Below are 22,512 nucleotides of genomic sequence, written 5' to 3' on the forward strand. Positions count from 1 at the left end.
CGAGAATCTGCTTCTGAAGGCCGGAGTGAGAAATCCTTTTCAATACGAGGACATTCAGATGGACGCACGCAGCATCTATTAATACTACGAGGTACTACCGTTGTATGGACTAGGATTACCATACCATACCTCTAGAACCACTAGGAATGCATAACACTAACTACTGCATCTGCACTGCAACGCTGTATGAAATACCATCTCCAAACCAAAATAACTGCCAAGCCCACCCACTCTCCACTCTGTTCGCAGTCCCACTCAATTTCTCCTCTTCCTCCTCTTTTGCTGACTCTCTCTCTTTCTCTCTCTCTTCTGCTGGCTGCTGCATTCTCCTCCATCCTCCCATGGCTCCCGACTAGAATCGGCGACTGGAGAGACTCACCTTTTCCGGGGCTTCATTTCACTTCTCCTCTCTCATCCCATTTTTCCTTCTTCTCTTTCCGGTTATCTTTCAACCTTTCATCCCAATCTACAGCCCACCTCCACCCCCTGAGGCCGCCTCATCCGCCCACCCCATTCAACTCTCATCTTCTCTCCTTACGCGTTGGATTTTGCATCGCCGTCACTCGTTTCTTCGGTCGATTCGTCTCTACCTAATCGCATCCACTTGTCATCGTCCAGCGACTTTGATATTCCAATCCGAGCCGCCGGTCTCAGAGCCCCTGGTGCAACGTTGCGATTCGTGCCGCTTTTTACCTCTCTAACGGTTAGGGTGCTTGGAGGATCGCATCCTCTTCCCACTCTTTCTTTCCCCAGGAATCTGCGCTGAACTCTATATTCTGCCATTGCGCTTGTCAATTCCAATTTCTTCGCCATGTCGACTGCCAACGGCTCGGGCACGGTCAACACGACCACCAAGGTCGACTCGACCTTGGTGGCCCAAACGACGGAATCGTCCTCTTCGTCAGCTGTCCCGACAACGAGCAGCACTAGCAGTACGTCCAGCACGACCAGTACCCCGTCGACCACTTCCACTCCCACTTCCACCTCTTCCACTTCTTCGACGACCTCAGTGCCGACATCAACTACGTCGTCCACTTCCACCACCACAACTGCTCCCCATACTACCTCTACGTCCTCTACGTCGTCTACGTCCTCTACGTCCTCGACTACCTCTGTCGCCGAGCCTACTACTAGCTCCTCTTCAACGGTCGTGGTCGTGACACAGACGCAAACCGACGCCTCGACCACGAACACTGCAGCTTCGACCATCGCCTCGACGAGCGCGACTAACTCCGCTTCTTTATCCACCTCGACTGCCGCGGCCAGCTCTGGCCTGTCCTCTGGCGGCAAGATTGCCGTTGCCGTTGTCGTGCCCGTTGCTTCCGTCGCGTTGATCATTTTGGCCGCGCTCTGGTTCTGGCGGAAGCGCAAGGCGAACAAGGCTGCCGAGGAAGAGCGCCGGAAGGAAGTCGAGGAATATGGCTTCAACCCGAACAATGATCCCACTCTACCCGGCATGATGGCTGCTGGTAGCGTCGCTCCCAAGGATGATACATCTGCTGGATACCGTGGCTGGGGTACCACCTCTGCCGGTCGTAAAGCTTCCACCAATCTGTCTAGCGGCATGGGTGGTATGGCGATGTCTGAAGGAAGCGGCGCGTACCACCACATGGCGACCCCTAGTGAAGGCACTGTGCAGTATTCCGAAGGTACTCGCCCCGACTCGGGCGAGGTTGAACCCATTGGCGTGCTGGGTGCTGCTCCTGTTGCGGCCAACAACACCCGCAATGGCGACATCCATCGGGGGCCATCCAATGCTTCTTCGGCCTACTCGGCTGCCAACCACTCCGAGGCTTCAGAGGAGAGCCACATGTCGGGGGGCCACCCGTCTGCCGGCTACTATGGAGAGAACCCTTATTATGGCGACATGAACAACCAAGGTGCTTACGGTGGTGAGGACTACCAACCCGTCATCCGGGACGTCCAGGCACGCCGTAACACGCGCATCGAGAACCCCGGTGTCTACCCGCGATCCGGCAACGCCGGCATTGCCCAGAATTTCTAGACTCATTCTGGTTGACTCTCTCCACCTACCTATCTTGCATATCCTGCATCCGCCATGATTGTGATCCCGCGTTCTCGTTGCCTCTGATCCTCAAAAAAGCTTGGCATCTCTCTTTCCATTCTTGCACACTCATACACCATCCCCATACCCTCTCTTCATGAACCCCACCGCCGACGTCACTCTTTTTATTATTTTATGGGGGCAGCCTCCTGTAACTTTTGCTGTTTGTCGGTCTCCAGGCCCAACTCCTCTTGTCTCTCTCTCTTGATTCCCGGCGTGATGGACCTTCGCTTCGCCATGTTTATTATTGACCTCTTACTACTTTTTTTCCATTGCTGTCTTCCAATAATTGACTGAATTGTCTGGATTACCTGATTTTCCTTGATACTTTGTCTTCTTCTTCTTTTTTCTTTTCTTCTCAGTCTCCTCCCCCGTTTTCGCTATTGATTTTGTTCTGATATATCCTGGCATTTGTTGCTATCATCTATCGCTGTTTGATTTTCTTTCTTGTGTATTGTGGCCTTTTTGCTCCCCGTCGCATCATGTATAGCCATAGCGCCGTGGCTCAGGATCTCTGGGTCAGGGGGGGGGTGTCTGGCCCGGGGGCTTTTTTTGTTTTGCTTTTTCCGTCTCGCTGTCTTGTCATCATGTCTCAATGACCCGTGTATAGGTTATTGTGAAGTCAATGAAGCGGAGTATTCTGATTAACTTACACCCGTAGACTGTCATATTTCTACAGTAGTGAGGTAGTCGTAGATTGATGCGTTGCATGTTCAGGTATAGTCAATAACGAGTCCCCATTGATACTTATTATTTAGGCTAAAATATGATTCAGTTTACATTGACGAGAGTCTCGGCATCCCCCGATGACTGGACACGTTTGCTCTCCTCTTCAGCTTTAGTTCCATCTCTTCGGGCCGCGATTTTTCGGCCGGCAATGGGGACACAATGGGGACACAATGGGGACACAATTTGGCATGATAGGTGCAGGATATCGAAATATGGAGTTTTAGGGAGTCCGCACAGGGCTGGTCTATGGGGACATTTTAAAGCGGTGGGTTTAATATGGAGAATGATAGTTGTCGTGTTGAAACATGAGGGGAGACGCGGAAATGCAAGCGATTCTGACTAGTTCATTTGTGAGCCACAAGCATTCGAAGCATTGTTGGCGTTTATTGGCGGAGGGGATCGAGGACTAGGGTGAATCGGGTAGTTAGTTAGTGAGAGGGTTACCAACTGGTTGTTAACTAAGTTAGCGTATGTTTTATGAGTGAAAAGTACCGAGGAAGAGTGTGCGCACTCCGTAGTAGTTAGGACTCCGTCGTGTTAGGCTTAAGTTAGTTTCCAGAAGATTATCAGTCAGCAAGCCCCAAGAGACCCAAAACGTGCGCGGGTTAATCATCATGATTGGCGCACCCGCAGCTCCCCACTTCCGGCTTAAGTTGAACCTCCAATTTTCCCCTTCGTCCAGTAACCAGAGTTATACCAAAACGAGGTGGTCACGGCTGGGAATCCCCTGGTGCCTTGTGATCTCATTTCCAGACTAGAGAGAAAGAAGAGAGAACACTAGGTTGGTGACACCTTCAAACACATCCCTCCTTTTCAAACCGACTACGCCTCGGACGGGTAGCTCAAGCAAGCTCTCTCACTACTCACTCTCTCACTTGATCTCCGCGTGTAACCCCCGAGCGTCTGGAGAGTCTGGAGTCTCAAACTAGTCGAAGACCCTGGAGCCTTGGGAAATAATACGCCTCTTCCTCGCTCACCCTATTAATTCTGTTATACACCTAGTGACACGCCCTGTCCCACTACCATCATCATCATTCCCCACCTTACTACTCTCTGTCTCTCTTGCTGCTGCTGCTGCTGTTGCTGTCGCTGCTGCGGGCCCCCTCTCCCCTCGACTCGAGGTCCGCGGAACCATCCCTCGTCCTGGATTCTTCTTCCTTCTCCCCTCCTCCTTCTCTTCTTCTTCTCTTCTCTTTCTCTCTCTACCCTGACCCTCTTCTAAACTCATTTGTCTGCCTCAATTCGGCTACTACTGCTGCCCCTACGCTTCCGCCGTCAAACCAGCGACGAGACGCATTCTCTCCCGCTTCTTTTCCTCGACCTCGGGATTAAGCGCACGTCTCTCAGACTAAAAGTCTTGAGAGAGCGCGCCTGCGAAGATGTAAGCTCCCGCATCCCGGCCCCTTGCAGCCGCCAACAATCCCTCCACGTTTCGTCGACGGAATACCTGATGTCTGATCCTCCTGCAGGAAGTTCGGCAAACAGATCCAGCGCCGGCAGCTTGATCTTCCCGAATATGCGGCTAGCTTCGTCAACTACAAGGCGCTGAAAAAGGTGTGCTTTACTCTGTCTTCCCCGTGGAATGGTGCTGGAATGGCCGAGGCTGTGTTGGCAGCTCCGTCGGATTGCGAACGATCGCCGAGCGCGCTGCTAACTAACCTTCGTCACAGCTTATCAAGCAACTCAGCGCCACGCCTACTATCCCCGCGCAGAGGACCGCCGAAGAGATCGCTCAAGATGGCACGCTGGATCCTCAGGCTGCCCTGCGCGCGAACAAGGAGGTGTTCTTCTTCCGCTTGGTAAGCTAATCAGTCCTCCTGATCTGAATACCGGGTTAGTCTCTAGTATGGTTTAGCTAATATGATGCGCAAAACAGGAGCGGGAGATTGAAAAAGTCAACGCATTCTATCTTCAGAAAGAGTCAGAGGTACGTTGGAAACCCTGATCCCCGTGGTATTCAAACGGGGGTTAAACCTTACAAGCATACTCACATACCGCTATCTAGTTCTCGCTACGCTTGAAAACATTAGTCGACAAAAAGCGCGTGATCCAGTCGCGAACCGTCTCAAATTCCAAGGCCCCCTCAAACTTTGTGGCGCTTTTCGAAGGATTCCAGCAATTTGATGGTGATTTGAACAAGCTGCAGCAATTCGTCGAGATCAATGAGACCGCTATGTCCAAGATCCTGAAGAAATGGGATAAAACGTCCAAGTCTCGCATGAAGGAGCTTTATCTGCACCGCGCCGTGGAAGTGCAACCGTGTTTTAATCGCGAGGTCCTCCGGGATCTATCTGATCGCGCTACGACCGCTCGTTTGGAATTGGAGGCCTGGGCCGAAGGAGAGAACCTACAGTTTGACACCTCGCGGCCGACCGAGCGTGCTGGAGCGCCCTTTGGCACAGAGGAAGAGGAGCTGGATCTTCAAGTCCTGCAGTCTGCATCCACTGGAAACCTACAGACCCTGCGGGAATGGATTGCAAAGCTGCTTTCTTTCCCAGATTCTCGTGATCGAGCCACGCGGACTTTCCTGAACGCGATCAATGGCTTCGCCGACGATGTCCTTGGTCTTCTTCTCGAGAGTGGCCTGGTCGACATCCACGCCGAGGATGATATCAATGAGCGCAACTGTCTCCACGAAGCCGCGATTTCCGGGCGGGACTTTGTCTTCAAGGCTGGTCTTACGGCCGGGGTTGATTTCTCCCGGTCCGATGTCTACGGACGCATTCCTCTACATTACGCGTGTATGCACGGTCGAGTCGATATGGTGCGGGAGCTGCTGGCGGCTGGCCCGCAAATGGTGGATGTGATGGATCACGATAATTTTACTCCTTTGATTCACAGCATCGTCAAGAATCAGCTTTCGTGTGCCGAGCAGGTACTGCATAGCAATGCTCGGATCGATCCAGCCTCAGAATCGGATCATATCCCCCTCAACTTGGCCTGCCAACATGGCTCCCTCCCGATTGTGAAAATGCTCTTGGAACGCAAGGCCCGCCTGCTGCCCGATGCCGAAGGTCTCTACCCTCAGCATATGGTGGCTCGAGCTTCCCAATCCCCCGACCTCCTATTACTGCTGAAGCAGCACGGTGCCGATCTGGACCAACGAGACAAGTTGTATCAGTGGACACCTCTCTTCCATGCCGCGAGCGAGGGCTGCGTACCGTGTCTCCGGACGCTTCTTGAACTGGGCGTGGACGCCAAGGTCAATGATGAGAAGGGTCTGTCGGCCATGTACTATGCCGCGTGGGAAGGGCATTTGGAGTGTATGCTGCTTCTATGGGCTCAACCGTCGCAATCGCGTCGCCCATCCCAACGGCCGCTGGATCTTCTAAACGGCGTATCATTCCATGAGCCTGGCATGATGGAGGATTCGGGAGCTATGCGCCGTGCTAGCTCTGCTGATATGGATATTGCTGACGGTATCCCGGACTTGGAGCTACCCCCACCTATCATTCCTCTCCGTCGTTATGGTCACAACTTCCTGGACAAGAAGGTCTTTGTCCAGCTCCTCTTCGACCAAGGCAACTTGGGCTCCATCGCTTTCGATCAGGCTGGTCGCCATCCTGCGGCCCGTTTGACTATTTCCTCCAAGCTCTCCGATCTCATTCCCCGTACTATCGTCCTTCCCATTCAAGACGACTCTCGAACGATATCCTTCCACGTGGACAATTTGGACACCTTTGCCGTCGATTTTGAAATCTTCCCCACGTTTGGATCCAAGGTGATTGCAAAGAGTGTAGCTTTGCCGGTGGTGTTTGGTGCGGAAAAGTCTAGCACGGGCTCATGTTGCTTGCCTCTGTTCGACCCTCGTCTTCGTGCCATTGGTCAACTGCGCTTCAACTTCCAGGTCATCAAGCCGTACCACGGTGATCCCTTGGAAATCACCCATTTCGCGACTTACTGGAAGGCGACGAGTGCAGTCGACTCGGAACACAATGGTCTAGTCACCGGCTCCAGTTTGTCGGGAGATTATGTGCAACTCTTTGTGCAGCTCACCCGGGACCGTGTGCCAGTTCTTTACCCCCAGTTTATGATCAACCACCACGGAATTGATATCCCCGTGTGCCACTTGTCGTATGCTCAATTCCAGTCCCTCGGTGCCGAGCGGGGCGTCAATCAACAAGAGATCCTTCAATACTTGGGCACACAAGCGGTCAACGACATGCCACAGACTCATCGCCTATTGGCTGGCTCCTTTATGTCTCTGCGGGAGGTCCTGCGGCAGCTTCCGATTGACCTGAACGTCAATCTTTCTATTCTCTACCCCTCCGGTGCCGAGGAGAAGTCCCTTGACTTGACCGCATTGGCCGATGTCAACAGCTTTGCCGACGCCATCCTGACTGATGTCTTTGATCACGCCCGCGTTGCTCGCGAAAACAGCCCTGACTTTATGCGCTCCATCGTCTTCACCTCTTATAACCTCAACATTTGCACTGCGCTCAACTGGAAGCAGCCTAACTGTAAGCATTTACCTCGAGTTCTGACCATGATGATTGAGTATAAGACTAATTTGTTTTCTCTAGACCCGGTCCTCCTTTGCAACGATCTTGGTCAAATTCGGGACCTCGCTGGCGATGTGGATGCATTGCCCCTTGTGAACAGTAGCGGCCGGGCTTCAATGTCCATCAAGGAGTCTGCTCGTATCGCTCAAAGTAACAACTTTATGGGTCTGATTTGCCGGTCAAGCCTTCTGGTATGTCGATCCTCATTTCTAACCTTAGTGGTATACTTCTTTACTAATCGATGGCGCTCTTTAGAACGTCGTCCCTGCTCTCGTGGAGACTATCAAAGAACTCGGCCTCGTGCTGGTGGCAGACACCTGCGATGAGACTGGGCAACCCGACCGCGCTGACGCCCTCACCTCTGCCAATGCCATGGGTGTGGCCGAGTGGGCATACCGGATGCCCGACGGCGTGAATGGCGTGATGAAAGCCAACGGTGTCCTACGATTCAACGATATGATCGACATGTGACCGCCACATACATTGCATCCCATCACATCACCTTCCCCAGTTCTTCCCTGAATTTCTCTCACCTTGAACCTGTTCCAATTGCATCCCATCCCGTTATTCCCATATCCCTCTGAGACGAAGACCACGAGTTTCCAGTATCTATTTTGCTGTCCAGTCATGCATGTTCCACGATTTTTCTATTCCCTTTCTCTTTTTTTTTCCTTTTGCTATCGGGTCTGTGGTCTGTCCAGTTCCAGTTCAGTACTGGTTGTTCATCACCCATTTTCTCTTCCATCTTCTGCTTCTCCTCAAATCTAAAAGGGTGGACCATTTTTCTTTTCTCTACAGCGAGTTCCAATCTCAAAATCACGGTCTTTGATCTTTGATCTTTGATATCTGTGGTTCTCCTTTTCGTCCCGTCTCTGCTGGCGCTGGGATAGATGGTTGATGGCTTTTTTCTGCTCTGTACCTGCTAGACTAGACTACTCCTTGTCTATGCGAAGTCTAGCTCGTGGTCCCCCGTCCTGGCTTGGTGTATCATAAACCCTGTAGATTGATGATGACGATGATGATATTTGATAATTATGATTGAGTGGGGATCACACAAAAAACTTTGTGCGTCGTAAAATCTAAAATGGCTATGGATACATAATGTACAACAAGGAAAATGTGACCCTCCAACCTGTCAACACCCGTCCTTCCTGTAGGGTCAGGGCAGGTCAGGTCGTCGCCCGCTATATGCTATACAGTAAATCATTCTTCCAACCGTCTATAGTCTTTGTACCTCATCCATATACCTGTACTTGTATATTGTCGAGGTGTTTTGCTCTTTTGTCAGGATTGGATTAGGTGCTCTTCGGCTTGCGCTTGCCGATATCCCAACCCCAGCGTCGCAAAACCTTGACGACCTTGGGCGTCACGGCCGCTGTCAATGGGACACGGATGAAAATGAGACTCTTGTGGACGGCATATGCCAGAGCCAATTGAGTCCATATACCTAGTAGCGCAGAGAATTAGCCATTGCCCCCGCAACAAAATCACAAGAAGACACACAGAGAGAGAGAGAGAGTGTGTGTGTGTGTGTGTGTGGGTGGGTGACATACTAGCTTCCTCCATACTCCCCTCCTCCTCCCCATCAAGCTTCACAAGCGCACCCTCCCCAACATCTCCCTCCGCCGCAGATCCACTCTCCGCCTGCGGCCAAACAGACTTAAATACATCCTTCACAGACGAAACAATAACATGCTCCCAATGCCCAATCCGCTCTACACCAAGCAATCGCACCGCGACGAAGCAGAAGGGGAAATCCAGTGCTGAAAGGCCCAAGTACACGCCCAGCGCGGCCCAACCGTATTCTCGGGATAAAGTGCGGAGGCGCTGTGAGAGCGAGCTGCCTTCTTTGGTGGATGAGCTGGATTGGGAGGTGTTGTTGCTGTTGGTTGAGTTTGCGCGGCGGGTGCTGCGGCGTGGGAGGTGGATTGCTCGTGGTGTCAGATTCGCTCGGGTGGTGAATCGGTTTGCTAGCGAGTTGAATGAGCGTCTGGTGGTCGATTGTCCTTGCCCGTTAAGAAGGACTCGTCGAGTCAGAGCCAGGGTCTGCGACGGGGAGGTTCGGGATCGGGTTGCGCGAAGGGTGATTGTGGATTGTTGGAGGAGCTCTGCTGGTTGCGCGAGCCAGCGCGAGAACAGGGATGGCCGGAGAGCCATTTATGATTAATCTTCTCTTGTCTTGTTTGTAGATGCCAACTGGTATTGATTGTGGTTGACGTGGTTAGGATGGAATGTGGTGGACTGTGGTGGCTGAGTGGGTGTTTTGGTAGAGAGGGAAAAGTGTAATAGTGTATAGTTCTTCTTTTTTCCTGTCCCGGGTTTTTCGGAGGCCGTGCTTCCGATCGGTGATGCCGTCGGAGTTTAGCGGGATGACTGGCTTATGGGCGCATCGGCTGATGGAGTCTGATGGATGTTGGGGGAATTGAGGGTGTTTGAAAACTAGATTAATGAGTCATTTTGTATATCCTAGTGATTTATATTATTGGTTAGTTGAGGCTGGTTACGTAGGGGTTTTGTTGTCTTGTTGTATACTCCGACTACATTTGCAATAGTAGTAGTAGCAGTGTATATCGGGTTTGGTAGATCGGTCGGGCATGTATCGGGATTCATAAACTGAACTTATATAGTTCGATTATCACCGAGAAACTGACAGTAGATATTCCATAGGGTAAAATATAAAGTAAAAGTTCTTGCTGAACTATTAGTGAAAGAGTCAATGATCTTATTAGATAGAAGATTGACGATGCTGGAACCTACATATTCTATGACCCTAGAAAGGAAGATTCAGTTAAAATAAAGAGTACATTGTATCTTATATATTTTGCTCTCCTTTCAACTCTCAATTTATTATAGTATCTATCTTTAATAATATCAAAAACACCCCCTTCATGATCTTCTGCTGGTATACTTCTTTTCCCATCGCTGGACTGCGGAGAAAGATGCTTACCTCAGCCGGCCGCAAAGTCCAGAAAACTTCAGAAAGGAACCACTTCTTCAACATCTCCAAACTATACCCTCCAACAATGGCACCACGACTCCCTGGAGGGCTCCTCCAGTCCCTCTGGGACACCCAATTGACTATCCCCCATGTCTCCATCCGCACATTCGGCATTCGATCCCTCAACCCTCCCAAGCCCAGCCGCTTTAACAACAACCCCGGCCTGCCAATCCTCGAATCCACGTCCACCGCAGCTCTCCGTCGTAAGGCCAATTCCCTCCCCCTTCGAACCGGCGCCATCGGAATCAAAAAGGGTATGACCGCCATCTTCGATACCGAAACCGGCAAGCGCATCCCCTGCACCGTCCTGCAACTCGACCGCGTTGAGGTCGTCTCCCACAAGACCCGTCAAAAGCATGGTTATTTCGCCGTCCAGGTCGGTGCGGGCTGGAAACATCCTAGTAACATGCTCAATTCGTTGCTCGGTCACTTCTCTGCCAACGGTCTCTCGCCTAAGCGTCATGTTTTTGAGTTCCGCGTTAGGGATGAGGCGGGCCTGCTCCCTGTTGGTCAGAGCATTCAGGCCAATTGGTTCCAGGAGGGACAGTATGTGGATGCCAGGTCCAACACGAAGGGTAAGGGTTTTGCGGGTGTTATGAAGCGTCATGGTTTCCATGGTCAGGATCGGAGTCACGGTGTGAGTTTGACGCATCGTTCGATGGGTTCGGCGGGTCCTAGTCAGGGTGGTGGTTCTCGTGTCTATCCCGGCAAGAAGATGGCTGGAAATATGGGTAACACGCAAAACACTGTTCAGAATCTTAAGATCCTGAAGGTGGATGTTGAGTCTGGAATTGTGGTTGTGAGCGGTATGTCATGCTATCCACGAGCTTTGCCACTATATTTGGTCATTTGCTAATCATTATCTGATATAGGTGCTATCAGCGGTCCCAAGGGCTGCGTTGTCCGCATCCAGGATGCGATCAAGAAGCCCTGGCCAGAAGTTGCCTTGACCGAGACCGCTGCCGCCACGGAGACTGCGACTGCGGCTTGATTGACGAGAGACTCGGTGGTTGGTTTTAGGGGACGCATTGTACTACTACTACACTATTCGCGCAGAATTATTCACTTTGAGCGGCGTTTGTATATGATACATCCAAATGATATCCTTTTCTTCTTCAATTCCCTGGCTCTTTCCTCCATGCCCGAGGATGTCTTTCCAAGTCGGTTTGCCGCACACAATTCAGTATCCCGTAAATGATTTGCCCTCCAAACGCCATATCCCATGCACAAGCAGTTCTATTTGTACAAATGTCGCCTTTCATCTGTCCAGCTATCCCATATCTTTCTATCGAGCCCGTTCACTCTTGGCGGAAGGGATCGGTGTCGCTATCCAACAGCTGCACGACGGTTCCATCCTCGGTCTCCAGGCTCCATACTTCGGTGCGGAACTGTACAATCGAATTGTTAAGCCGTTAGCCAAGTCCACGCCATAGGAGGTTCATAAAATGCGCAATTCGCAAGAAATATCATGCCGAGGAAAAACGAGAATTCCTCTTGATTTAGGGCCACTCACGAAACTCATCCGATCCGGTCTCACACTCTTAAACCGCATCTTACCCTGGCCCTTCGTCCCCTTCACCCAAAAAGAGATATCAATGCGCCCATGCAATTGATTCATTTCCCCACTAATCCAAGGAATCTGCTGCGCGAAATAGATCTCATCGCCCAGGATTTCACGAGCCTGCGGCGACGTGCGCAATGCATACAAAGTACTGCTGACCACACTTGATGAGGATTTCTGGTAATTGAAGATACCCAGCATGGCGGCTCCAACGGCCACCACGAAGATGGGGAGGGACTTCAACCAGCCCTTGCTGTTGTTGATGGTGGGGAGTTCGCGGTCTGCGCGGCGCTCCATGAGTGGCCCCGTATTTGGGCCGGGCGCGGGGATCAGTGTGCGGCGAGGAGTTGTTTGGCGGATTCTGGGGACCCGGAAAAGGGCGGGTCGTCGGGGAAGAGCCCGTGGGAGAAGCATTGTGAGCTTTGAAGGGGAGGATATGCGTGCTCTTGGAGGAGGGAGGGAAGAAATGCAGGAGAGGGTGGAACGACGGATTTCGGCGAGGCACAAAAAAGAACCAAACAGGACAAACATTGGCTTCGACGTCACGGGCTTAACTGTCTAACTGTACACTATTTTTGATTATTGCTCGACATATCTACGGTGATTTGATCACTTCTACTTATGGCGGGCGTACGACTTCGAAAAGCATTTCGATATCCAGAGGATGACGATGAAAATCGCGAAGAGCTCGACGATGAGGAACAGGAACAACTGATCGAGCAGTTGCAACGCCAAAATGATGCCCGCAATGCCCAATATCATGTAAATATATATACAACCTTATTCGTTTTCTTTGCTCGAGGCTATACCGCAGCTCTAACATGTTTCAGATCATCTTCACAAGCATCCCGCTAGTTTCAACTATCGCCTTCTTGCCTTCGATATTCTCAGCTTCGAGTCTGACAGAATGGTTCTTGTCGCTCTTCGGAGTACTCTCCCTGTTAGGCACAGCCTATACCATGCGACTGTCCCCTTTGCATCCAGATCGCAAGGGTAAGAAGCCTATTACAGCTGAGAATGAGCGCATAGCCCGACTACATTCGGCGCTTCTTCCTGTCAACGGGGCTGTATGTTTGTTGCTGGCTGTTGCCTACTTTTTTGTCGGGACGGGCTCTACTTCTACCATCCGACCTGTTCTATATCTGATTCCGGGAGGTATGTTTTGCAAGGGTTATTCTCTTATTCTCTTCTCTTTTTCTGTACTTACCATCTTCTCGACAGCTATGCTCGCTGCCATCTTGCTTGCCCGAGAAACAATACTCTCGGTGGATATCTCGGCACTCAAGGACCTGCAGTACGAGTACAAGGGTGCATAACCACCTAGCATTTAATCCGGCTTGTGTGTTTACAAATGAATAGCCCTTATCTTTTGAATGTTCATCAAATCGTCATTATTTGTGTAGCCATAGCTTCAAACATGTAAGAACAAGTAGTCACTCTAGACATACACAACGCTGCGGATGGGGATATCACATGAGACCTTCAGACAGGATCTTCAAACAATCGCTAGTACAAACAAAATATCTTCCCTTTCTAGTTGACACTGGTCGTGGCATCTCTCAACCAAAGTTCATAAAAGATCCATCAAGTTCCAATGCAGGGTCGATAGGGATACCAGGCAGTTGGCTATCATCCACGACTGGATTGTCGATGACTGGCTCTGAGTGCGGCGAGTCGAGACCTACATGAATGTCGTTATCTGCCAGCTGCTGCTGCTGCTGCTGCCGACGCTTCTCCTCGTCACACCGCAGGCGCTCCAAGCGGTCCGCATTGTCGTCGCCAAATGTTTTGAGGAGCGCCAGGTTCGACAACCGCATGTTCACCAAAGACTCAACACTGCGCGGATCTGCAATCTTGCGCGTATCATGTCCTAACAGAATGTTGAACGGTTGATGTGGCTTCATGTTGTCATCCTGCCGGCAGCTCGAGCAGTTGCAAATTTTCCGGCATTTCGGGCAGAGCCAATGAGGTTTCTGCATTGCGTCCTGGGGGAGCATATCGAATGCTCGGAATAAGCTCCCATAACAGTAATAAAGGTTGCACTTTTCACATGCAGCAAGTTTCCAGAGGCATTCCGAGGACTTGCACATGTGGCATCGGCCTTTTCCGCTTGGGGCTTTGTTCCCGTTCGATTTCCTTCGCTTGCGCGCCCGCGACTCGGAATCGGAACCTTCGTCGTCGCTTGGTGTTGCTGCCTTTATCTCTTTCGGTTTCTTGTAGTCCACCCACGGCCGCAGGCGCATTTGTTCCTGGCATATTTCAGCCAAGGATTTCCGGCCCAGTTTGGATCGGGCAACCAGCAGAGTGGGGGGACCCTTGAGCTTGGGGTCACGATCATCTTGCTTGAAGGCAAGGATCTGCTGCCGCCAGGTCTCATGCTTTCCAGTGAGCTGTTTCCAGGGGAATTGCTCAACCCACTTGAGCTTTGAGATGCACTGGCAGCTCCGTCCTAGCACATAGCAGTCCATACAGATGTCATAGGTATCATTGCCTTCGCCCACACACCAAGGACAGGTCAAGAATCGGTTGAAAATATTGCAGCGACAATATGAGCAAGTGATGTTGCTCTCAAATTTCTCGAATTCGATTTCTTTCGCTGCGGGCGAGTTCTTGGAGAAGGTTTCCGACAGCAGGATGTCAGTGTAAATGTTAAACAATCGGTGAAAATCCTCCTGTAGCATTCTGACTTCTGGGTGACTCGACTTGGAAGCCTTTCGCAACAAGTCAGAGTAGCGATCGAGCGTGTAGTAGACAATGGCCTTGTTTTTGTATTGCTCATCCCGACAAATCATACGGGCATTAGCGAGCGCCTCGTCAAAGGCCATCTCTAACGTCTCAACGGTGATCCTATTCCATGCGACCTTCATGGTCCTGGTTCCACGGTTCCAGACCTGGTGGGCGGCCAAGGGAGGAACGAGAATCAGGTCCCCGGGTCTTTGCTCGACCACATACGTAGTGAAAGGCGCACTTTTCCATGCATTGAGTTGGGCAAAGTGGTTTTCAAGATCCAGATTATGACCAAGCATGGACGTCCAGTATTCCGCGACCATAAGGCGTTCCTGAGTCCCAGTCATCAGCCAGATGGATGAGCCCGGCCGAGTTGGCTTTCCATGTTCGAAGGATCCATCGGACGCCTCCACCATTAGGTTCTGACCCAGACTTGCACACATTTCCTGATGGGCTGGGGTGTACGTGCCCTCATGCCCGATGTAGCACATCAGGTTCTGCGCACGCATGGCCTCCGGAAGGCTGCTCATGAGGTCGCCAGATCGGGCCACAGATTGCCCTTGTGGAGTTTTTGGGGGATCAGGGAACTGGGAGGCGGGCGACCTGGGTCCCTTCAAGGGGGACTGGTTCAGGTAAAAGAAGCTCGAAGGAATCACTTCTTCCAAAGACTTGTGCCATTCATCTGGGCAGTCAATATCTTTCAGATACAATCGTTGAATGTTTGGACGATTGTAGGTGGTCGGGCTGACAAGTTCAGTCAAGGTCGACATGTTTTTGAGATAATGACCTAGTGTCAGACGCATGTTGGCTGCCTTGCCCAAATCCCTGGCATCATATGCTGCGTGAAGAAAGCACCAGTTAGAGGAAACTCTCAACAAAACAAACAAAAACATCATGGTCCAAGGTCTCGGGAACTACTTACTTTGACTGGCATAGTGCCGTCGTAGCCATTTCTCTGAGAACAGATCCTTGTCCAGATGCTTGTCAAACCCCGTAATCACAAGTGGGAGTCCCAGCTTCACGACATGGGTGAGGATGTAGAGCTCCAGGACTTCCCGAGGAAACTGAGCGATTGAATCAAACGAAATCTTCTTGGCAAACTCAAATTTTTTGGTTGTCCTGACTTCCTCCTCAATGTCCAGGTGCGGAGGGAATGGTTCAAACACTGCCCGTGAGCGCTGAATCATGGCGACAATGTATGTAGAGTGGGGGGAGAGTTCGATCAAGTTGGGATGCGGTGGGAAGAGTAAGTGAGGCCGGTATTCGGGTCAGAAAAGTACATGACCAGATTATTCTTGGATACTGGTAAAGGCATGTGTTAAATCTCATGAATATGAAAAATGCGATAGAATCGGACGAGGTGTGGGGAGTTGAGACTCACCTCTTGCGCCGAAGCTGAAGATTGCAGCGAATTGGACAGAACACGAACAGGAACAAGAGAGATGGGATGTTGCAGAGAGGAAGATTCAGATACAGCTAGGCGATTGGATGTTTAAAGGTCTGAAGGTCTGAGAGGCCCAGGTCTGAAGTGCAAGTTGCTCCTGCCTGCGCGGATTTCCAGCGGCGCAGGCGCGTCGCGTAGCCTCAGGCACAAAGGTAGCAGCAAGGTTGGAGAGCAGGGAAGATTTGAAAAGGCCAAAGAAAATCACAGAGAAGTCAAGAGGGTAAAGAGAAGGAGGAGACGAAGTGGAGATGTGGGATAGAAGTGAAGGAAGGAAAGTGACCAAGGATCCTCCAAAAAAAAAAAAACGAGGCTCTTTCTCTTTCTCTTTCTTCGCGACTTCTCCGCCTCTCCAAGAGTCCCGGACTCTCCAACTTCCCTTCCCACAAGCCGATCAACTTCTAAGGGGCCCAGACCTCGACTCCCTAAAAGGGTTTAGACTCATCGCGGCCAATTTTCTGATTGAACCCGCATTTCATTCCAGTCCACATGCTTATTATTATCGTGATAACGTTGCTATTGCAGTCTCCTTGGTGAATTGGTGATCTCCAAACTGTTGGCAACTTGCGGCCGTTTTTCCTGACTGCAAACCAACATCGTAGGGCAAATATGCATCAATAGTGCCCTGCTAATATCAAGTCCACGTCCGAATCCTCCTCTCCATCTCCTCCGGTCGCGATGCTGCTATCGACCTCGAGCAACCGGTTGTTCCGCCGGGCACAATTGCTTCACTGCTGCCGCCACACTTATTCCTCCATTGGTAGCCGATACCATAGCCGTCTGTCCATTCCTCTGGCTGGTCAATTGACACCGGCAAAGTCAACAGGCTCCTCCTCTACCTTACACCTTCACACTGCGAACCCATTAGCGATCATACCGAGGCATACTGGGCAAGGGTACTCTACAGCGACAACCACGCCAATTGCGACCGACTCGATGGAACCCAATCCTGTCACTCATTATACGCCGCCTCAGACGGGCTTGATCGCCTCATTGCCCAAGTCATGGATCCCTTACGCCGAATTGGTCCGCCTGGACAAGCCCACGGGCACCTACTATCTCTTCTTTCCGACCCTCTTCTCCACTCTTCTCGCCGCCCCGATGGCCACCGGCGTGGCACCGCTGCAGGTCCTAGGCACGGTTGGACTCTTCTTCACGGGCGCCCTGATTATGCGTGGTGCCGGGTGTGCAATCAACGACCTATGGGATCGAAATTTGGACCCTCATGTTGAACGCACCAAGTTCCGACCCATTGCCCGCGGGGCGCTTTCGCCGAAGAATGCCATTTTGTTTACGGGCAGCCAACTACTGGCGGGACTCGGGGTCCTGCTTCAATTTCCCTCCCAATGCCTCTGGTACGGTATTCCCAGCTTGCCAATTGTGGTGATCTACCCTCTGGCCAAGCGGGTCACCAACTACCCCCAGGCGGTCCTGGGTCTCGCCTTCTCATGGGGTGCAATCATGGGCTTCCCTGCTCTGGGTGTCGATTTGCTTGCCAACCATGACGCCATGATGGCCGCGGCGGCATTGTATACCAGCTGTATTTCGTGGGCGGTCCTGTACGACATGATCTACGCACATATGGATATCAAGGATGACGTCGCTGCTGGAATCAAATCCATCGCTCTGCGTCACGAACACAACACCAAGGCTGTTCTCACCGGACTAGCGGTTGCTCAAGTATCCCTGCTGGGTGCGGCGGGTCTTGCTGCGGGCTGTGGACCGGTGTTCTTCGCTGGCAGCTGCGGCAGTGCCATTCTCACCCTAGGCCTGATGATCTGGAAGGTCCAGCTTAAGAGTGTCAGCAGCTGCTGGTGGTGGTTCAAGAATGGCTGTCTCCTAACAGGTGGTGGTATCAGCTTGGGTCTCCTCGGTGAGTATGCTGCGCAGTACTATGGGTTGTATGATAAAGAAGAGCTTGCGAAGCTGGAGTAGAGAATACTGTATAGTTACTAGAGAATGTAAGACTAAGAAGATATTGTACCAACTCGACTATTCCCGGGTATTTGCCCTCATTAAGAATTAGTATTTCACTATATCTAAACACATAGCATTATTGTCTATAATCAGCCAGTCGATCAATAGTGTACTACACAACTATAAATCAACTACTGTACATACTGCAAGTACTGTGAGTGGGGCACATCGACGTAATGGCAGCCAACGAGTGCTTAAATAATACTAAATTACCAAATTACCAAATCCCTCGAAACTCCGCCCGAACTAAAGTCCCCGAACTTCCCCAACTATCATCACACACAAACCAATAATGTTTTCCCGCACAGCTTTCTCGGTACGAACTCCCTGTTCACTGTCTTCATTCTTCCCTCTGCCGAAAAAAACTAACATCTAACTCACCTCTCACAGGCCTTCCGCCCGATCTCGCGGCCCTCCGCGCTGAACGCAGTCCGCGCCCCGGCCTTCACCCTCCCCTCGGTCCTCCACGCCCGCCTCTTGTCCTCCGAGACCAAGGCGGCAATTGACAAGGCCGTGGCCTCCGCGCCAGTAGTCCTGTTCATGAAGGGTACCCCCGAAACTCCCCAGTGCGGCTTCTCCCGTGCCAGCATTCAGATCCTCGGTCTGCAGGGCGTAGACCCTAAGAAGTTTGTTGCTTTCAACGTGTTGGAGGACCCTGAGTTGCGTCAAGGTGAGTGATATCTGATTGACTGATTGAGGTCTTGCGCTGGACAGAAAAGCTAATTCCGGTCGTTATTTCAGGTGTCAAGGAGTACTCGGATTGGCCGACTATTCCCCAGTTGTACCTCGACAAGGAGTTTGTTGGCGGCTGCGATATTCTGATGTCCATGCATCAGAATGGTGAGCTTGCTAAGATGCTCGAGGAAAAGGGTGTCCTGGTGGCTGCGGATCAATAATTGGGAGTGGCCGCTTAGCCTCGGGTTGGAAATGATTGATGCCCCCTTCCCGTTGCGGGTTGGTGATTGGTGTCACCGTGTAAAATTATTAAACTCTGCTTTTCTACAGTATTCATATATACCTTCTCCTGCTCTCACGACATACATGATTATATCTCTACGGACACTCGAGATTAGACGACGGATAATGGACAGCGAATGCTCTACCTTGTGACGCTGGATAATGGATGGCAAACTCGATGACGAGAATCTCTCACTCTTTCTTTTCCTGAATTAATGCCTGATAGCACTTAAGTATGCACAGTGTAAATTATATAGACCCATCCCCTAAATTACCAGTCGACGAGGCCCAGCACATGTACCGCTGGCATCGGGGGATTTTTCGTTTTAACAAGATTTTCCATCACGCAGACAGGTGTTGCTCCAAAAGGAAACACATTACGCAAGACTTGGTTTAGGCAGAGGATCCCTGCTCTTGGGCCTTTACCAAATCCTCGGCAATGGCCTTCTCCAACTTGGCTCGCTGCCGAGCTTCGTATGCTTCACGGCTCTTCAGGATACGGCCAACAATCTCACCAGCATTGACGTGCTGAAAAGCATGTTGGTCCACCTCTTGGAAGATTCCCATCTTCTTGGGGTCACTGTACGGGTCATACGTCAAGGGAATGAAGGTAGTGGGCCCGTGATAGACAACATCCGGCGTGCCCAGCGGCATCGCCTCAAGGTATGGCTGGCTGGGGGTGAAGGGCGCCGAGAAGACAACAGCATTGATGTACTGGAAGGAATTGTCAGCAAGATAATCAACATCATCGAAGTGGAAAAATGTAAGTCCTTACGCGGCACTGGAGAACGCAAAGACCACGCTCAAAGATGTTCATGATGGGGTAGTTCAATCCCTTCCAGTGGTTGATCACACCGTCATCATGGATGCCAGCAACGATATACGCCGGAGCGTAATCTTCATTGAACTCTTGGAGTCGCTTCTCCCGCTGCTCCGGTTCATACCAGCCTCGTCGACGACCTTCGGCCTCTTCCAGCTCGGTCACCTTTCGGAGGAATTCAATATGGCCGGACGAGAAGAGATCAAAGCCTCCATCCACATAGACGATGCGCTGTCCAGGCTTGGGACCCTTGCCCTCGACCAGAGACTCGAAAGATCCAGCTTCTCCAACCTTATTGTCGATCTTGGCTTCTCCAGAGCCTAGCCATGTCCAAACCTGAGGTCCGCGCTGCAAGCCACTCTCGTCAGTCGCATAATCTTGAATGCGCTGCAAGAGATCCTCGGCGAAGGCCTTGCGCTCCTCTGGGCTGCCTGATCCTTCCTCCCCAGCGAGTGTCTTTCGGACGGACTTGACGAAGTGGTTCTTGGTGCAAAGAAGCATGCGGCCGACGAGATCGGTAGTAGAAATGCCAGGAGTACGCTTGACGACCTTGAAGCGACCCGCGGCTTTGACGAATCGGTAACAATCGTTGCCATCGCTGTCAGACGTGATGTCGTCGCCGTGCACGACGTACTTGCAGCCGTAATGAGAGACCCAGGGCAGGTAGGTCACGTAGGGGGCATGGGGAACACTTTGAGTGGCCCAACGACAGGCGTCGACCGCTGCGACACTATAGCAAGAATCATTGCATGTCAGTAGGTTGGCATTGAATGTCAGCCTATGCGACAGAGCTCACCGTTCATCCAGCGACATGACCGTTGGACCCTTGTTTTCCAGGATTGCTTGGTCGGAATGGATGCCCACGACGAGGGCTTTCCCCAATCGACGAGCTTGAAGCATGGCGCCAGCATGGCCTAGTTTATACAATTCCCTCCAATTAGCGGGATGTTACCAGTCGAGATCGCAATGGGCACTGTTTACCGTGGTGGCTAAAGTCAAAGCACCCGTCAACCCAAATGCGATCCTCAGAGATGGGAATATCTTCCTGAGGATCTACTGGCCACTGGCCAGGCAAGGGAACTTGCTCGTCGAGAGGTGTAGTATCCATTGGGGGTTTCTGGATTTGAAAGAATGTCTGGGACGAAAGAAATAAAGACGGGGAATTTGGGGAATTGGAATTATTATATGGAATGGAAATCAGGTGGCCTGAAGATCAGGAGGGGGTGGGGCAAGCTCAGGGACCACTTCCTCCTCCGTCTCCTCCTTCTCCTCAGAGGCTCGGTTCTCTCCTGAAACCCTGCCTCGGACGACATTCTATTCTTCTCCTCCGATCCGGGCTCCTTTGTCAATCCGATCTTTGCAGACCTAGGCAGACTGGTCATATTCTGTTGGATCGGACCGCCAATCTGTCTGGGGAAAATCGGCCGCCGCCTCCTTATACGGCACTGAACATCGCACCGCTTTTCTTCCGGTAGAAGAAGCACTCACCAACACACCATGATTTCGTCCTCGTTTGCGCCGAGTCTGACTCGAAGAGATACCGCCAAATCAACCGGTGGATATGAGAACGCACACGGGGGACTTCCCCCGGTAACAGGTCCGTTTGGCCCGCAGAGTGCTAGCGCCATCTATCAACAGATCCACGACATGGCAGCAAAGCGAATCTCAACCCTGGACTATTTGAGGAAAGCGTGAGTGATCGTACTCTACCAAATAGGCGTGGTGTGCCTGAACTTCTCTTTCCTAACTGGCATTGGCGCATCTATAGACTCGAAGGCCGGGTTTACTGGTTCAATACCGTGCATTTCTCACGGGCAGACATCAATCGCTTACCATATTTCGAGGCTCGAAAGCTTTCTCGTCGGGCCGTGAATTACCTCCTTCTGGGTCTTTCCCTACCTCCCATTCTCGACGTTAATACCACCCCGACCGAATACCTAAAAGCTCTTAACGCCCTTCTCCTTGAATTCGAAGCCTTCCAACAAGTCCATCCGCCAGATGGAAGTTCCTCCTCAAGTCTAGCGAGAGCGCGTATACCACAAATGTTCAAGCGAGCAACACATGCGGGTACAAAGACTCGTCGTGCCAGCTCGGCAACGGAAATTGGATTGCCCATGCAAACCAGTGACCCGTCGAACCTGAAGAGTATGACTAGCAATATCGACTCACATTCGACTGCTGCAGCTTCGGTGATCTCTTTCCCTTTGACTGAATCGTCTGATCTCCTACCGGGCGAAGAGTATATGTACCTTTTGACACCATCATTACCCTTCGAGCCGGATTTCTTTGAGACTTTCGCCACTCTCTGCGATGTCTTGATAGACTGCTACAGTCGCATCACAACTCTGGTACCATCTCCATCTGTCTGCACGGTGGCATTGGGAGAGTCATTTTCCAAGGCAGATGCCAGGATACGAAAGATTATGGTTGCGGGGGCGGTCCGGGAGTTTGAAGACGCGAGCCGAAACGGTGTCAAAAACGAGGTTGCAGGTGTCAGTCGAGTGGTTCTTGGGGGACTGTTGGGCTAATATGATAATCATGTCTTCTACTATATATACTCACGATTTATGGAAGGCGTTTTGGGTGTTTCACGATTCCTGTTTTTGGGTTTACCAATACATATGATCTTCGGAGAGGAAGTATACACAAAGCGAGTCAAAGAATCTGAATAATGATGACAAGAGACATGAGGTCTATGTTGAAATTCTTCTATGCAGGGATGCCATTTGAGGCGG

The 22,512-nt window shown here is 51.3% G+C and overlaps 11 protein-coding genes across 11 annotated transcripts; 7 read left to right on the forward strand and 4 right to left on the reverse strand.

Moving 5' to 3' along the window:
- Window positions 1-811: 811 nt before the first annotated feature.
- On the forward strand, window positions 812-2,005 carry N7473_003146 (uncharacterized protein; the record flags this gene model as incomplete). Its single annotated transcript, XM_057149086.1, has 1 exon — window positions 812-2,005. The coding sequence occupies one exon, from the start codon at window positions 812-814 to the stop codon at window positions 2,003-2,005; it is 1,194 nt and encodes a 397-aa protein (XP_057012740.1).
- A 2,259-nt stretch (window positions 2,006-4,264) lies between these two features.
- Window positions 4,265-7,767, forward strand: phoC (uncharacterized protein; the record flags this gene model as incomplete). The annotated part of the gene is made up of 6 exons (XM_057149087.1): window positions 4,265-4,348; window positions 4,465-4,593; window positions 4,671-4,721; window positions 4,800-7,254; window positions 7,318-7,487; window positions 7,552-7,767. Coding segments are annotated over 6 exons (3,105 nt in total), but the record flags the coding sequence as incomplete, so codon positions are not given.
- An 824-nt stretch (window positions 7,768-8,591) lies between these two features.
- N7473_003148 (uncharacterized protein) lies at window positions 8,592-9,453 on the reverse strand (the record flags this gene model as incomplete). Its single annotated transcript, XM_057149088.1, has 2 exons — window positions 8,592-8,743; window positions 8,850-9,453. The coding sequence occupies 2 exons, from the start codon at window positions 9,451-9,453 to the stop codon at window positions 8,592-8,594; spliced, it is 756 nt and encodes a 251-aa protein (XP_057012742.1).
- Window positions 9,454-10,319: 866 nt separating this feature from the next.
- Window positions 10,320-11,285, forward strand: N7473_003149 (mitochondrial 54S ribosomal protein uL3m; the record flags this gene model as incomplete). Its single annotated transcript, XM_057149089.1, has 2 exons — window positions 10,320-11,100; window positions 11,167-11,285. The coding sequence occupies 2 exons, from the start codon at window positions 10,320-10,322 to the stop codon at window positions 11,283-11,285; spliced, it is 900 nt and encodes a 299-aa protein (XP_057012743.1).
- Window positions 11,286-11,592: 307 nt separating this feature from the next.
- On the reverse strand, window positions 11,593-12,269 carry N7473_003150 (cytochrome c oxidase assembly factor 1 family protein; the record flags this gene model as incomplete). The annotated part of the gene is made up of 2 exons (XM_057149090.1): window positions 11,593-11,682; window positions 11,808-12,269. 2 exons carry the CDS (start codon window positions 12,267-12,269, stop codon window positions 11,593-11,595), a joined length of 552 nt encoding a protein of 183 aa, XP_057012744.1.
- Window positions 12,270-12,443: 174 nt separating this feature from the next.
- On the forward strand, window positions 12,444-13,234 carry N7473_003151 (uncharacterized protein). The gene is made up of 3 exons (XM_057149091.1): window positions 12,444-12,617; window positions 12,686-13,010; window positions 13,077-13,234. Exons 1-3 carry the CDS (start codon window positions 12,477-12,479, stop codon window positions 13,169-13,171), a joined length of 561 nt encoding a protein of 186 aa, XP_057012745.1. The 5' UTR covers window positions 12,444-12,476; the 3' UTR covers window positions 13,172-13,234.
- A 180-nt stretch (window positions 13,235-13,414) lies between these two features.
- Window positions 13,415-15,769, reverse strand: N7473_003152 (putative JmjC domain protein; the record flags this gene model as incomplete). The annotated part of the gene is made up of 2 exons (XM_057149092.1): window positions 13,415-15,420; window positions 15,505-15,769. The coding sequence occupies 2 exons, from the start codon at window positions 15,767-15,769 to the stop codon at window positions 13,415-13,417; spliced, it is 2,271 nt and encodes a 756-aa protein (XP_057012746.1).
- A 932-nt stretch (window positions 15,770-16,701) lies between these two features.
- N7473_003153 (putative para-hydroxybenzoate-polyprenyltransferase Coq2) lies at window positions 16,702-17,958 on the forward strand (the record flags this gene model as incomplete). Its single annotated transcript, XM_057149093.1, has 1 exon — window positions 16,702-17,958. One exon carries the CDS (start codon window positions 16,702-16,704, stop codon window positions 17,956-17,958), a length of 1,257 nt encoding a protein of 418 aa, XP_057012747.1.
- A 308-nt stretch (window positions 17,959-18,266) lies between these two features.
- On the forward strand, window positions 18,267-19,122 carry N7473_003154 (monothiol glutaredoxin GRX5). The gene is made up of 3 exons (XM_057149094.1): window positions 18,267-18,316; window positions 18,391-18,670; window positions 18,742-19,122. The coding sequence occupies exons 1-3, from the start codon at window positions 18,293-18,295 to the stop codon at window positions 18,894-18,896; spliced, it is 459 nt and encodes a 152-aa protein (XP_057012748.1). The 5' UTR covers window positions 18,267-18,292; the 3' UTR covers window positions 18,897-19,122.
- Window positions 19,123-19,148: 26 nt separating this feature from the next.
- N7473_003155 (ethanolamine-phosphate cytidylyltransferase) lies at window positions 19,149-20,951 on the reverse strand. The gene is made up of 4 exons (XM_057149095.1): window positions 20,759-20,951; window positions 20,574-20,691; window positions 19,733-20,507; window positions 19,149-19,671 (listed from the first exon to the last, which is right to left on the reverse strand). Exons 1-4 carry the CDS (start codon window positions 20,883-20,885, stop codon window positions 19,351-19,353), a joined length of 1,341 nt encoding a protein of 446 aa, XP_057012749.1. The 5' UTR covers window positions 20,886-20,951; the 3' UTR covers window positions 19,149-19,350.
- Window positions 20,952-21,274: 323 nt separating this feature from the next.
- On the forward strand, window positions 21,275-22,305 carry N7473_003156 (uncharacterized protein; the record flags this gene model as incomplete). Its single annotated transcript, XM_057149096.1, has 2 exons — window positions 21,275-21,468; window positions 21,546-22,305. The coding sequence occupies 2 exons, from the start codon at window positions 21,275-21,277 to the stop codon at window positions 22,303-22,305; spliced, it is 954 nt and encodes a 317-aa protein (XP_057012750.1).
- Between the last annotated feature and the right edge of the window lie 207 nt (window positions 22,306-22,512).

This window comes from Penicillium subrubescens (genome assembly GCF_028828155.1).
Source record: "Penicillium subrubescens strain IBT 31985 chromosome Unknown utg000002l_segment0_segment0, whole genome shotgun sequence".
Taxonomy (NCBI): Eukaryota; Fungi; Ascomycota; class Eurotiomycetes; order Eurotiales; family Aspergillaceae; genus Penicillium; species Penicillium subrubescens.

Coding starts and splice junctions, on each gene's coding strand:
- N7473_003151 (XM_057149091.1), top strand. CDS start 12,477: ATGGCGGGCGTACGACTTCGAAAAGCATTTCGATATCCAGAGGATGAC. Junction 12,618..12,685: donor CCCGCAATGCCCAATATCAT/GTAAATATATAT, acceptor AACATGTTTCAG/ATCATCTTCACAAGCATCCC. Junction 13,011..13,076: donor TCTATATCTGATTCCGGGAG/GTATGTTTTGCA, acceptor TCTTCTCGACAG/CTATGCTCGCTGCCATCTTG.
- N7473_003154 (XM_057149094.1), top strand. CDS start 18,293: ATGTTTTCCCGCACAGCTTTCTCG. Junction 18,317..18,390: donor TTTCCCGCACAGCTTTCTCG/GTACGAACTCCC, acceptor CACCTCTCACAG/GCCTTCCGCCCGATCTCGCG. Junction 18,671..18,741: donor GGACCCTGAGTTGCGTCAAG/GTGAGTGATATC, acceptor TCGTTATTTCAG/GTGTCAAGGAGTACTCGGAT.
- N7473_003155 (XM_057149095.1), bottom strand. CDS start 20,885: ATGGATACTACACCTCTCGACGAGCAAGTTCCCTTGCCTGGCCAGTGG. Junction 20,508..20,573: donor GTCATGTCGCTGGATGAACG/GTGAGCTCTGTC, acceptor TTCTTGCTATAG/TGTCGCAGCGGTCGACGCCT. Junction 19,672..19,732: donor TTTGCGTTCTCCAGTGCCGC/GTAAGGACTTAC, acceptor AATTCCTTCCAG/TACATCAATGCTGTTGTCTT.